Raw genomic sequence first — 13,321 nt, 5'->3', positions numbered from 1 at the left:
GCTGCTTGGCCTGCTGTGTTCATCCAGCCCTGCACCTTGTTGTCTTGGAATAAGAACAATGTGGTTAGATGAGGATTAAATTGTTGACCTACAAAGAAGATCCTCCGAGACCAGTATGGAAAAGTGCAATTGTAATTGTAAGTCTTGAATAAGCAGTTTTTGATTAATATTTACACCTTGTTATGTAGCTACACATCACAAACAGAAACAAAATTCCCAGGAGTGGAAGGAATTAGTCCAAGTGAATAGGCAGACATGTACCTAATTTCTCTGAAGAAAACACAAATCCTCTCCTAAGTTGCTAACTAGAATAAAAGGAGGAGAGGAGTACTGAAATTTTACTTCTCATTTTTGGCACATATTGTATCCAGAATTCCCAAGAATTCTGTCAAGGCCTTCTGAGTTTGAACTAAAATAATTAAATAAAAAGATAGAGTCACCATGGTCCCACTCTTTCACTCAAGATACAACTGGTGGTGTCTTAACCTGAGGGTCACCACACCTCAGGTGAGGGACGAGATTGAGATAGTGGGAACTTCACTGTGACATCAGCCAGTGTGGGAATTCAACCCATGCTGTTGGTATCATTCTGCATCACAAACCGACCCTTGATCCAATGAGCTAGCCAACTGTGGATGGTCTACAAATGAGACACCTATCATGACAGGTGGCATGAGACATATGGGATGAAGTTCATGGAGTTTGAGGGTCTGCCATGCATGAAACTTATGACTGGGAGAAATTTCAACCTGAGCCCAAAAACGGCATGAAATTAATAGTGCCCATTGAAGACACCAAACCATTTCCTAGCTTCCTTCTAGATTGATCTTCATTTTACCGGAATGATACTGATGACAAAGGGGTCCTTAGCTGCAGAGTGCAAGCTTCAGAAAGCAGAAATTGAGCTGATAATTGCATGGAAAAGGCCAGCAGGTAAGGCCTGTTCCTTTTGGTCCAATTAAAATTTTCACAATGCAAATCTCAAAATCTTGCCTTTTTCCCAGCAGCCATTGGTTAGCCTGCTCACTGCTCCTATAACTGAGGTTAGCATGCATGGCACATACTCTGTCAAATTGTACATTAAAATACAACTAGTTTAAATAAGTGCATGAAAGCATTTGAACAGCCTCCTGCCTATTCTAGAGAAAGGGATGGAACCTGTGCAACATCTATCAGTCCCACTTCCTCCTCATTTGAGATGCATGAGTGGGACCCACAAAAGGCTCACAAAAACACATTTTATGCTCATCTAAACCCTACAAAATTCTCTGGCCTACTGTTGTTTCCTACCCCTCTCCCTCCTCAACTGACCTCACCTTTCTGCTGGCACAGAAAACCAGGCAGTTGCAACAGAGTGTCCACTTGGTGTCTGCAACATGCCACAGAAATGTCGGAGCCTGAACCTAAAAATTGTTGTGCCTGCTCACAGCTGCAAGCCAAAATTGCACCCATTGGTATTCAAGTGAAACATCTGTCCATCCTCCAGCTGCCAACATTGTCCTTACAAGATATTGTTGACCTCAACCAGTTGGAAAATAGTCAATAGGCAAATAACATATGCATCTGAGTTATTGAGTTTTCACTTGGCAGTTGATAAGAGACGAGGAACTGTTCAACAAACAGCCAAACCCAGCATGCAATGTTTTATTTTATTAAAATCTTTGAATGGATCTGTCATATGCAAGCCTTCTTTTGCTGCCTGTTCAAGTCTTCAAGTTTCCCCATCAGCTGTAAGTTTTATTAGTGCCGATCAGCTTAACTTTCTGATGCGAGTTTATCTCTTCCCATGCTAAGTTTAAGCTGTCAGTGGGTTCATTCTTGTTTTTTCTAACAATCAGATCTATATTGAATTTCATTTTATTTGTTAATTTTGGAAAAAAAAACTTGATATGCTATTTATTCCAGATTTCTCCAAACTGTCAGGAGGAAAAAGTGAAGTCACAGGATAATACCACAGTGACAATCAGAACAGAAAAGAAAACATGTTCTTTTGCAACTATTAATAACATTACCCATTTGAGAATGATAAATTATATGCTTTAGGTGAGTCTACATTGCTATTAAAGAATAAACAACAATGGAAAACAATTCCTAAAATTACCATTCTCAGAAAAGTCAGCAGTCTCCTTGTAGCTATGTATTTGGCATTGTTTAAGATTCTTATGTTGGAGCAAAGTATGTGAGACTCAAACTTCCAATGGAATTCAGTTGTATTGTGATCTTGTTTTCCCAGATGATTTTTCCTAGTGAGGTTACAAAATTAAGTCCATCTAACTGCACAATACCAGTTCTAAAATAACTTTACAGCTAATTGCTTACAAATTGTACTGTTTGAGGAAACTATGGTGAAATCATTGTTTAAACTCAGCTTCCAGACTTTTGCCAATTTTATTTGATAAGTTTATGTGAAGATTAAAGTACCCATTGTAATGTACCTTTGTCACAAGCTCCAATAGTTTCTTGCTTAATGCTCTGTCCAATGATATCATCTATATTAGGTATCCTATAAACTACTCCCACCAGGGCTTTCTGACCTTTATGATTCCTAATTTATTACTTCCGGATGATTTGTGCCAAGGTCCTTTCTTACTGGATACTTCTCATGGATATTTCTGTTTTTTTCCCATTCTATCTGTCCATCTGAAATTTTGTATATCACAAAATATTTATTTCTGAACCTTGGTCACCTTGCAACTATGGGCAGAATTTAACCTTCCTCAGAGGCAGGCTGGGAGGGGGGGTGGCCAGTTTCCTCAGACAGGGAGGAGTTTGGAGGGATATAGGCCAAGCGCAGACAGGTGGGGCTAGTTTGCTTTGGGGTTATGGTCTGCATGGTTCAGTTGAACTAAAGGATTTGTTTCCGCGCTGTTTGACTATGCGTGGGGAGATGACTCTGTCCTCTTTCTGTTTCCCTGCCAATTAGTTCAGGAAAGGAAGAATCAAGGCTGGCCACTCTGTCCAGAAGCTAACTAAGGCTTTTTCGGGGCCATTTAAGAACTTAATTCCACCACTGCTGGTACTCAACCAAATAAAATGCATTAGAATTTATGAATTCAGATATTCAATAATACTACAACGAGGAAGACAAAGGAAGAAAAGTGGCTTGTGTTAGGAAGAGGTCATGGAGTTACCAATTACCATCACTGAGCCCAGTGAATTCATAGTCATAGACACAAAGTGTTACATCAGGCTTTGTATGGTGACACCTGACTGAGGAGGATCAGAGAGATGAGTTCTTCATTAACAGCATTTCTTATGTAGATAGAAGAAGTGGACAAACAACTTTTGAGATCGGCATTCCACTTTGCTGGAAGAATAGACCTTTGCAAGTCTTTAGATTATAATACATCAGAGGGGAAAAAAATCCTTTTTATTAGGCAATTAAGCATAACATTGAGTATTATACCAATCATCTGGTACTGAATAATGTTCACATTTAATTATTCATGAGCAGCAATAAAAGAGGCTCAATTTAATTTAGTATTTGCCACAAAACATTTGTTCAGTAATTTACCAAAGATGCAGTGTGCTTAAAGGACAAATATGTCATTTGGAAATTAAATAATACAAAGACACTTGAACCATTTCCCATGAGCAAATTTTCTTTACAATCCAACACTATTCCAATTTCACGATCAAATGGTGCCCTATATACCACTTACTTTTTCTCCTTGATGGTTTTCTTGTGCTATATATAAATGGTTTTTGTCATTGGTGCCTGAACCCTTTGCTGACCTCTGATTCTGTATACTTTTTTCTCTTAGCTTTTCTTTCTTCTTTGTTTTCGTGTTCTCTCTGCCATTCTTTCTCCTTTCTCAAATCTGCTCTGCCTTAGTTAGTTTTCCCCATTTTCCTTGAGGGACAGATTAGTTAACTAGAACAGTGGGTAACAAATAAAACAATTGCTGCTTTTTTTCAAAGAATACCAGTCATGTTTCACTGCCCTTGATCACTTCAGATGGTGCATTAACGAGATTTCCACTTTATAGCATAGGCTTCCATGACTGACATCCTAAACAAGGTGAGGAATCCTCATTGCAAAATTAGCCAAAAATTGCCAAAATTAAAAAAAAATCACGAATTTTTAGTTTGGAATTATGCAAGATGTAAGGACATTTTGTGGAAGCCATCTCTGAACATAATTTTTTTCTTCATAGGTTCTTCAAAAAAATGCCTTAATTCATTCACTGTTTTACTTTTCGAATGGTCCTCTTGCTGCAACCCTGCCATCTAAGGTGGCACTTAATGTTTCAAATTTCTTCCCCACTGTGAGATTTTAAGGCTCGGTTTCTCTGTGCTCTGCCTATTCTACATGAAAATTTGAATTCCTACCATTTGCAATATTGCCCCTCATGGCCAGACTGCACAAAGTCTTCTCTACATGGGACAAGTTACATGTAGATAAGGTAACAAGATCTTCTTCACAGATAAAGTAACACACAAAAAAAGTGTTACTCCTCGCTTTTGATGAGGGAATTTGGTCATCGGAACTCCTCTTCAAAAAATAAGTCAGGTCCTGGCTTCGTTACAACCTTGATCCAAACATGAGCAAAACAGCTGAACTCAAGAGGTCTGGTGAGAGTGACTGCCCAGGGCATCAAGGCAGCATTTCAATGATTATAGAATGATCAATAAACACAATAAAACTGGAGGCAATGGGCACTGGAGGAAACTTTTCCACTGCTTGGAGTCATATGTAGCACAAAAGATGGCTATGGTTGTTGGAGTCTAGTTATCTCAGCGCCAAGAAATCATTGCAGGAATTATTTAGGGTACACCCATTGGCGCAGCCATCTTCTGCTGCTTCACAATTATCTTTGTTTAGACAAGCAGCTTGTGGGGATACGATCAGCACAACAGTTCACTTCAAGTCTGCTGATAAGGCCTAGGGACCAACTCCTTCAATTCTTTGACCTTTTATCCAGATAATTATACAGCATGGGGTCAGAATTCAAAATCGGGCCTAGGCAAAAGTGTAGCACTATAACTCTATTTCCAGTTACTTTAGGATCCCACAGAAGCAGGTGTCATGTGGAACTATTTGTAATTCTACAATTTAAAAATACAGTGTAACCTGAAAATGTTAAGTTTCTTTTTCTGCTTGTTCAGACTGTGGTGTAAGCAAAAAGAAGCAATTTGAAGTTTAAGTAATGCAACATATCCTCATTAAGCAGAACGTATGGAAATATGCTTACATTCCACTTGCAAGGCTGCTCTTATCAGCTGTGAATATCCATAATTCAGATTTTTATTTCTAAATATGGATCCATAATTCAGACTTTTTATTTCTGAATGTGGCGTTCATCAGCATCTGCTTTCCTCTCATGTTAGACAGTAGTTTAATATAAAGACTAATTGCTGCGATGGTAGACTCCAGGCTGCCTGCATTCTCCTATGATGCTGCTTGGCCTGCTGTGTTCACCTTGTTGTCTCGGATTCTCCAGCATCTGCAGTTCCTACTATCTCTCTTCTCCTACACCTGTTTGTTTTCACTCATGAGACCACAACAAGATTAGTTTTTGATAAGCAAGCCTCCTGATTGGAAATAGAGATGCATAAACAGAATGAGAGGGTGAAATGAGGAAGCTGAGTAACCAATGTACAAAAGCAAAGTATGAAGAAGTCAGAGAGGAGGATATTTAGAATAAGGTTGACAGGAAAATGGGGAGAAAGATTACTGACAGGGCAAAGGGGAAGAAGGAAGGAAATGTGTGTATGTGTGAGAGAGAGAGAAACAGCGAGAGTGCCTTTCTGCTGCAAAGCGCATCAACCAAACAAAAATAAATTTGAAGCAGCTTTTCTCTTAAAACAAAGATAGACACTCTACTTCTCAGAAATAGATGGATAACCGATTTGTGAATTGTTGATTTATGAAAAAAAAATGGACTGCCAACTTCTATTTAGGAGAACAGGTCTCTTTCTCGGGATTTAGTGAGGTGGATTTTTCGCTTCACTGTTCCTGGGGAACACAGAGCTGCAAAGGGGAGACTTGAGGTATTAAATTTCCACCCCTACCATACTGTCCTGGAATTCTATATGAAGTGGGCAGAGGCTCGGTATAGAGATTCAAATTGCATGGAAAGGTTACTCTTACCTAATTAAGCCATATTAATGGATATTTAGCTGTTTCATTGCCTTTTTGAAAATGTATTCAGTGGTTGGGTGTTTCACTGACTAGGGTATCAACCACCCCCAATGTCCTTGAGAGGATAGTGATGACCTGCTTTCTTGAACTGCTGCAGTCCATTTGGTGTAGGGACACCCATGTGCTTTCAGGGATAAAATTCCAGAATTTTGATTCAGAGACAGTGAAGGAACGGCAATATATTTCCAAGTCAGAATGGTGAGTGGCTCGGAGAGAGACTTGATGGTGATGGTGTTCCCATGTGTCCAGTGCCCTTGGTAGTGGTCATGGGTTTGAAAGGTGCTGTCCAAAGTGCCTTGGTGTATTTCTGCAGTGCATCTTGTAGTTGGTCCACAGTTGCTGCTGCTGTCCATCAGTACGGTGGTGGAGGTGTGAATGTTTGTGAATGGAGTGTCAATCAAGTTGACTGCTGTGCCCCAGATGGTGTCAAGCTTCCTGAGTGTTGCTGGAATGGCACTCATTTAGGGAATTGGGCAGTATTCCATCATATTCCTGACTTGATCCTTTTCCTCAAAGTTTCCAGCAATCATTAATAGTGGCAGAACAGGATACTGCCTGAAGAAATGCCAAGCAGTTAAACTCAGTGTGTTCATCATAGTATTTAGAGACTCTTATGATGTCTGTAGACCAGAGAGGAGAGAGAGAGAGGGGGAGGGAGAGAGGGTGTTTAAAAAAAAACAGGACTGCCACCAATAATGTCAAAAGCATATGACTTTAAAAGGAGTGAACCATCAATTTGTATGGTAGGACATAAAACAAATGGTTTGAATTTTTAAGTGGAGTTAAATGATCCAGCAGGCTAATTCCTGCATGTTCCATTGTAATAGCACTTATACTGATTATACTGACTGTCTCTAATATTGTCTGTGGCCCAGGGTTTGCAGTCAATTACTAAGCAAGGTACTCACCACTGAACTCGAGCTAAGTCATGCATAACAATCGACTGATTCCCTCTAGCAATAATTTCACACCTATCAGTAGGCATTACCACTTCAACTGTTTACTGGGCATTCACAGGGCTATTCAAGCAGCCGAGACAACAAGGTGCAGGGCTGGATGAACACAGCAGGCCAAGCAGCATCATAGGAGCAGAGAGGGATTTTCATAGATCCTTGACCAGGAAAGGAAATTTTAAAATTTCTTGAATCGGGCAAATGTGAAGATTATGGCATAAAGTTGTGATGAACCTAGAAAACGAAGAAATTCTGAACGCAACTGTGATCGACATCTGTGGGGTTAGGATGAGATGGGTCCATGGTTGGCTTGAATCAGAACACAAAGTGACAGATTCAAACTTCAGGCTTTTCAGACCATGCTGCACATATTTTGAAGTTGTGATCGGTTCCAAAGGATTGATGATGGTGAATGCTGAAAGTTTACCATCAATCCCAACTCTATGCCTAAAGCAAAAATGACTGCTAGAGAATAGGGCAGTTTAAGAATCCAAACCAAATATTATCTTGCCCATTACTCAAACTGTCTTCAGAGAGAATGAAGGTGCATCTGTGCATAAAGTAGGATTATCCCAGGGAGGTTTCATTGTTACCTTCCCAATTCCTCAATCACCCACTTTGTAGATAATAGGTCAGTGGGAGCTAATTTCAATAAGAAGCAGACAACCAGCCAATCTAGGAAGTACCTAACATGACTGAACGTGACCTAAGACCAAGTCAGGTCAAGAATTAAATAGAGAATTTCAAAGCTGGAGCATTTTATTTTTTAATAAGTGAGCGATTCCTGAAAATCTTAAAACCCTTGAGTTTCTTTTGGTTTTTGTCAATTTAACCCATATTCAGGGCTTATTTAGTTACCGAGAGCAATAAAACAAAATCAAAACCTTGAAAGCTCACTTATATTTAAATCAACTTGCATTTTATAGCATCATTAACGTAAAAAAAAATCTACCTACTTAATAATGGTCTAATCCATTATGAAAGTCACATGGAGTTAAAGAAGGAGCTGTGGGGAGAAGTGACCATCAGTCTGCTCTCAATTAAGGAGTTTTAAATAAATTCCAAACATCATGAGCAAGGGTCAGAACCCTGAAATGGTATTGACATTTTTACGTTGTAAAAATGGATGTACATGTACATTAAGCAGCTGTCTGGAGAGACAAACTAACAGAATGTCATAAATAGAATTGTGAAGGGAACTTCAAACAATAACCTTTCAAAGGGAGAAGAGGCAAGTCAAAACAGAATGGTCTCTGATCTCTTGTGATTTCAAAGATAATGAGGACTGACAACCTTCTTGTCTACAGCAAGCCACCTTAACGCAAGTTTCACCTCATCTGGAATGTGCTAGTGGGATTGAATGTTCTCATGTGTGCCAGTCTGGGTTCGGGCATCAGTGTTCTCTGAAGGCCACATCTGAAGCTGACTCATGTTGTGTTGCAGGTAAAGGGATTTTTGCACTCAGAGTTCTTGAAACCAACTACCTATCAAACTAGGCAAAAGGGAACAGGATACAAAAGGACTCTCTCTTTCCCTGAATACTGGAATTCACTCATGGTTGAAAGGAATCAGAACAACTGAATCTCAAACAACCTGCAAAGTCAAGAATCTTGAAATCAACTTTTCAACCAACAAAGTTAACACTACAGGTAACCTCTGCCACCAGAGGTCAGAACATTTAACTATCAGAAAAAATTCAGAGACTGAGCCATGTATCTGTTTCTTCAAAACTTTTATTTTCTGGACTCAACTCTTATTTCTACCCTGCTTGCACATGTGTTGTGTTACTAATTCTTCTTATAATTAATAATTAATAAACTGTTTATTAACTCAATAAAACCAGGTTAAATTGGCCTCTTTTAAAACAGAAGTTTGGGTTCAAGAGAAAGGTATCCACAAGGAAAGGAGAGAGAGATAATAAGGTGTAGAGCTGGATGAACACAGCAGGCCAAGCAGCATCAGAGGAGCAGGAAAGCTGACATTTCAGGCCTAGACCCTTCTTCACAAGGAAAGGAATTTGGTTTTAAATTAATCTTGTTTGAACAAACAAGGGAGTGGGGATGATTAAAGAAGCAGAGCCAGTTTGTCCCTCCTTACCCAGGGGCTTAACAATTTCAGGCATCCCGTCTGGAACCATAACAAATTGGGCAACCTCACTAACAAAAGGAAGGAAGGGACATGAAAACCTGAGGAAACAGGGTTGAAGTTCCAAAGTACGGGATTTTGAAGGCCGCAAATATGGTTATCACAGCAGGGTGAAAGGAGGGGAGATGCACAAATCTGATTTGGTGGAGTTGAGAATTTGAGGCACCGATGTAGGGCTAAGTACATTCTATAACTGTAAAGGAAATATTAGTTGCAACTCGTCCAGCTGCATCTTAAAAAGACCACATTTAAATGACCTCACAAGCTAAACTCATTTTATTTGAAACTTCAATATTAATGGTATGAAGGAGAGATTATAGGTAAATACCGACAGTGGGAAGTGAAAGTTACAATGAGATTCTGATAAACACCAAAGGATTAAATGGATAGTGTGCAGCATTCCAAGAGATTAAAGAGAAAGCTTGCCATGTGCCAAGCAGTTAAAAGATAAATTTCTCATATGTCAAGTAATTTCTTGTGCTCATTCAATTCTCGGATCAAACTTCCCTGTAGTCTCACTTTTTAGTTGTTCTTTCTACTGATGAAGTCAAGGTTTCAAGTACAATTCATTTAGCTTTTAGATCTTTTACAAGCAAATGGAGATGCTGAAGCAAATATTTTCCTCACAATAACTAAAATCTGATTAAGAAAAAACAAGCAATGGTACTGAGCTTTCATACTGTTAACATGGGTTTGTAGTCCTCTTTCTTTAACTTTGAAGTGCTGAACAACAGGCAATTGCCAAAATCAACTCACTTTTTTGTTCTCTTTGGAGATTTACAGGTATTGATCATTACTAAAAAATGACCCTAAGTCTGTGATGCTGCAATGGTCATTTTTTTCCAAAGAAATTTAATCTTGGTTCAAATTTTAGTGTTAATTAAAATTAATTGTGGACATACACCTGGGCTGTAGCATTTGTGTAAAATGATTGAGATTGAATCAGCCGCCTGTTTCACATTGTGTCCCTGGCTTCAACGTAAGGAATAGAAGGGCATCCATGTGGTGCTTTTGCTGATAATCAACCTTGCCCCCATACACATGCAAAACCAAATCTGAAACAAAACCAGAAGCTGCTGTCAAACAATGTCAATAATTAATGTTTTGGGAGTGGATTCTTCTGTTTTGAAGAAAGATTTACACTTGGAATGTTAACTAGCCAGTTCTCTCTACAAATGCTGCCTGCCTCGCTGCAAGTCTTAAGATAGCTACATAACACCAATACATGGCCATGTCACAAAAGGGTTGGTTTAGCTTAATTGGTTGGATGGCTGGTTGGCTGGTTGGCTTGTTTACAGTGCAGTGATATCAACAAAGTGGGTTCCATTCCCACATCAGCTGAGGTTGTGATCAAAGACTCTCCTTCTCAACCCCTCCCATGAGGTGTGGTGACCCTCAGATTAAACCACCACCACCAGTTGCCTCTCTCTAATGAGTGAGCAGCCTTATGTTCTTGGTAGGATTATGGCAATGTTTGCCTTCACTGTGTAAGAACTACAAAGCTTCTGTCACAGAAACTAAGCATCACAGTTTAGTCATGAAAAGAGATTGGATAGACTGGAGTTGGTTTCCTTAGAACAGCGGAGACTGAAGGGGGACATGATGATGTATAAAATTATAAGTGGTTTGTACAGGATAGACAGGAAGGAGCTTTCACCTTGTTGGAAGGATCAATGACCAGGAGGCATGGATTTAAGTTACTGAGCAGAAGGTTTAATGTGGTGGAAATCTGGAACCCACTGCCTGTAGGGATGGTAGAGGCAGAAACCCTAACATTTAAGAAGTACTCAACTATGTGCTCGTCATGCCAAGGCTATTGGCCATGTGCTGGAAAATGGGATTCAAATAGTTAGGTGCTTGTTTTTGACAGACTTGATGAACCAAAGAGACTTTTTCTGCGCTGTAAACTCCTTTAACTCAAGTCAAGTCTTTATATTTTAGGCAACAATTCTGGAGCAACACCATTCAATGTCACTTCAATTTGAGCATTAGCAGACTGATTCCAGAAATCAAATACATTTGCAAGGAAGACAAACAGTCAAAGACAGGCAAAGAAGCTATCTAATGGGTGAAAGGAATGGGAAGTAAAGGACAAAGAAAACAAAAGTGTAAACTGATGAGAAAATAAACAATTAGGGAAGAGGAAAAGAAGGGAAAATTGAAAGGACAAGGGAGAGGAGAGTGAAAGAAGGAAGAGTATAGGAAAGAAATGAAAAAGAACTGTCAAATCATATTTGATACCTCAATTCTTTAAAAGGTTCAGCTCGGATATGTGGTGTTTCTAGAGACCTTTCAAACACAGCTCCTTCAGCACCTGCAGGGAAAAAAAAACATTTAATGTTAGCTCAGAAACATTAAAATTCAGACTTCTGTATTTCCACACCTGGATTAGTTAACTTGGTGAGCACCAATAATACTGCACATAAAAATCTAAGATATGCAGAAACAAGTAATTTGCTGACATCCTGGAGATTTTTCTACTCAACCAGTGCAAACCAGCCAGTGGTATTTAATGAGATCTCGCTGTTGAAATCAAATAGGTTTCCTGCTGGCTGCTCCCTCGACTGCTTTCCTAGCCAAGAGTTAAAATTCACACATTATGATAGAGCACCAAAACAGTGTCACAGTATCGTGATATCCAGGTTTGATTTGTGCTCCACAGATATAACTACTTCAGGTGTATTACTTTAGAAATGCGTCAAGTGTTGTTAAGATGACCACTAAATTAAACAAACATGTACCCAACGTGGGTCTCAGAAGTGAGGAAAGTCACATTCTGAAATTGGCTGAGGGAAAAAGCAATGACTGTTTCCTTCACTGTGCCAAATGTGCTAAAAGGAAACAAAAATGAAAGTAAATTTGAGAAATTGCCTAGTCTCAAGACTGTTATTTTACCGTGATGAGTGGTCTGCTTCATAGTTCATGCTTCAACTCAATCTGCAACTTTGAAAACATGCATCCTTTCTGGGTTATTTTTCCAAATATACTTGTCATTCATTTTTACCCCTGTGTTAGTAGCCATTGCCTAAGTGTAAAACAGTAGACAGAAGCAGTTGACAGGTTATTTCACCATAAGAGGGCGCCTCAGACAAGCCTAATCCTGTCTTCACCTGAAATTCACACATACATTTGCCCAGCATGTCAGAGTCTTGAAGTATACAGGATCATCCATTCTGACAGCAGTATCACTACTCTGGTTTGGATCAGTTAACTCAATCACCGCAGACTGGGGAAAGTGAGAGCAAACTTTTCCAAAGTGTTTTATGTTGTTCTGTTGATACCCAACAGCTAGCTGGCTTTCCGTTTCCAAACTATAGCCTTTACAAATAGAGTTATTACAGCATGGATCAGGCCATTTGACTATTTGAACAATCTAATAAGTCCCATTTCACTGCTTTATTCTTTTAGCCCTGCAAGTTTATTTTGCTCAAATTTCCATTCAATTTCCTCTTGAAATCATTCATCGAAACTGCCTTCATCACCCACAGCGAATCCAGGTTGCCCCTCACTGTGTAAAATAATCTTCCTCACATCCTACCCCTCATCTCTTGTCAAAATCTTCCCTAGTCCTTACAGATCAGTTAATTTCCTTTGTCAACCTCATTTCGACCATAAGACCATAGGAGTAGAAGTCTACCATTCATCCACCATTCAGCTCCACCATTCAATAAGATCATGGCTGATCTGATAACCCTCAACTCTACTTTCTTGTCAATTCCCCATAACCCTTGATTCCTAAACCTCATCTTAAGGCTAACTGGATCAAATGATATGGAGAGAAAATGTTACTGAGTTGGAAGAGTCAAATTTCACCACCTACTTTAACAGGACCTGAACCCATGTCTTGGGGTTCTGGATTGCTAGTCCAGAGACATTACCTCCACTAACTCCCCATAGTGCCTACTCTTTCTGTATATTGTAGCTGATAGATATCATCCTCACTAGACTACTGGAAACAATTAAAGGTTTGTAAGGCACAAAGGCTTATCAGTTTTTGAAGATATTAGTGAAGCAACCTAACCTTGATTTGTGACAACAAGGTGCAGGGCTGGATGAACACAGCAGGCCAAGCAGCATC

At 39.4% G+C, this 13,321-nt stretch overlaps 1 protein-coding gene across 5 annotated transcripts in view; it reads right to left on the bottom strand.

Moving 5' to 3' along the window:
- Nucleotides 1-13,321, bottom strand: part of sgcd (sarcoglycan, delta (dystrophin-associated glycoprotein)) — a 216,851-nt gene that overhangs the window by 12,781 nt on the left and 190,749 nt on the right. For all 5 annotated transcript variants that reach the window (XM_048603739.1, XM_048603738.1, XM_048603737.1 and 2 more), the window contains one exon: nucleotides 11,485-11,557. In XM_048603739.1, coding sequence (XP_048459696.1) covers nucleotides 11,485-11,557 — 73 coding nt within the window. The remainder of the gene's footprint in view (nucleotides 1-11,484; nucleotides 11,558-13,321) is intronic.

The sequence above is a fragment of the Rhincodon typus genome, chromosome 12, assembly GCF_021869965.1.
Source record: "Rhincodon typus isolate 14 chromosome 12, sRhiTyp1.1, whole genome shotgun sequence".
NCBI classification, from domain to species: domain Eukaryota; kingdom Metazoa; phylum Chordata; class Chondrichthyes; order Orectolobiformes; family Rhincodontidae; genus Rhincodon; species Rhincodon typus.
This window is presented reverse-complemented; position numbering and strand designations above follow the sequence as displayed.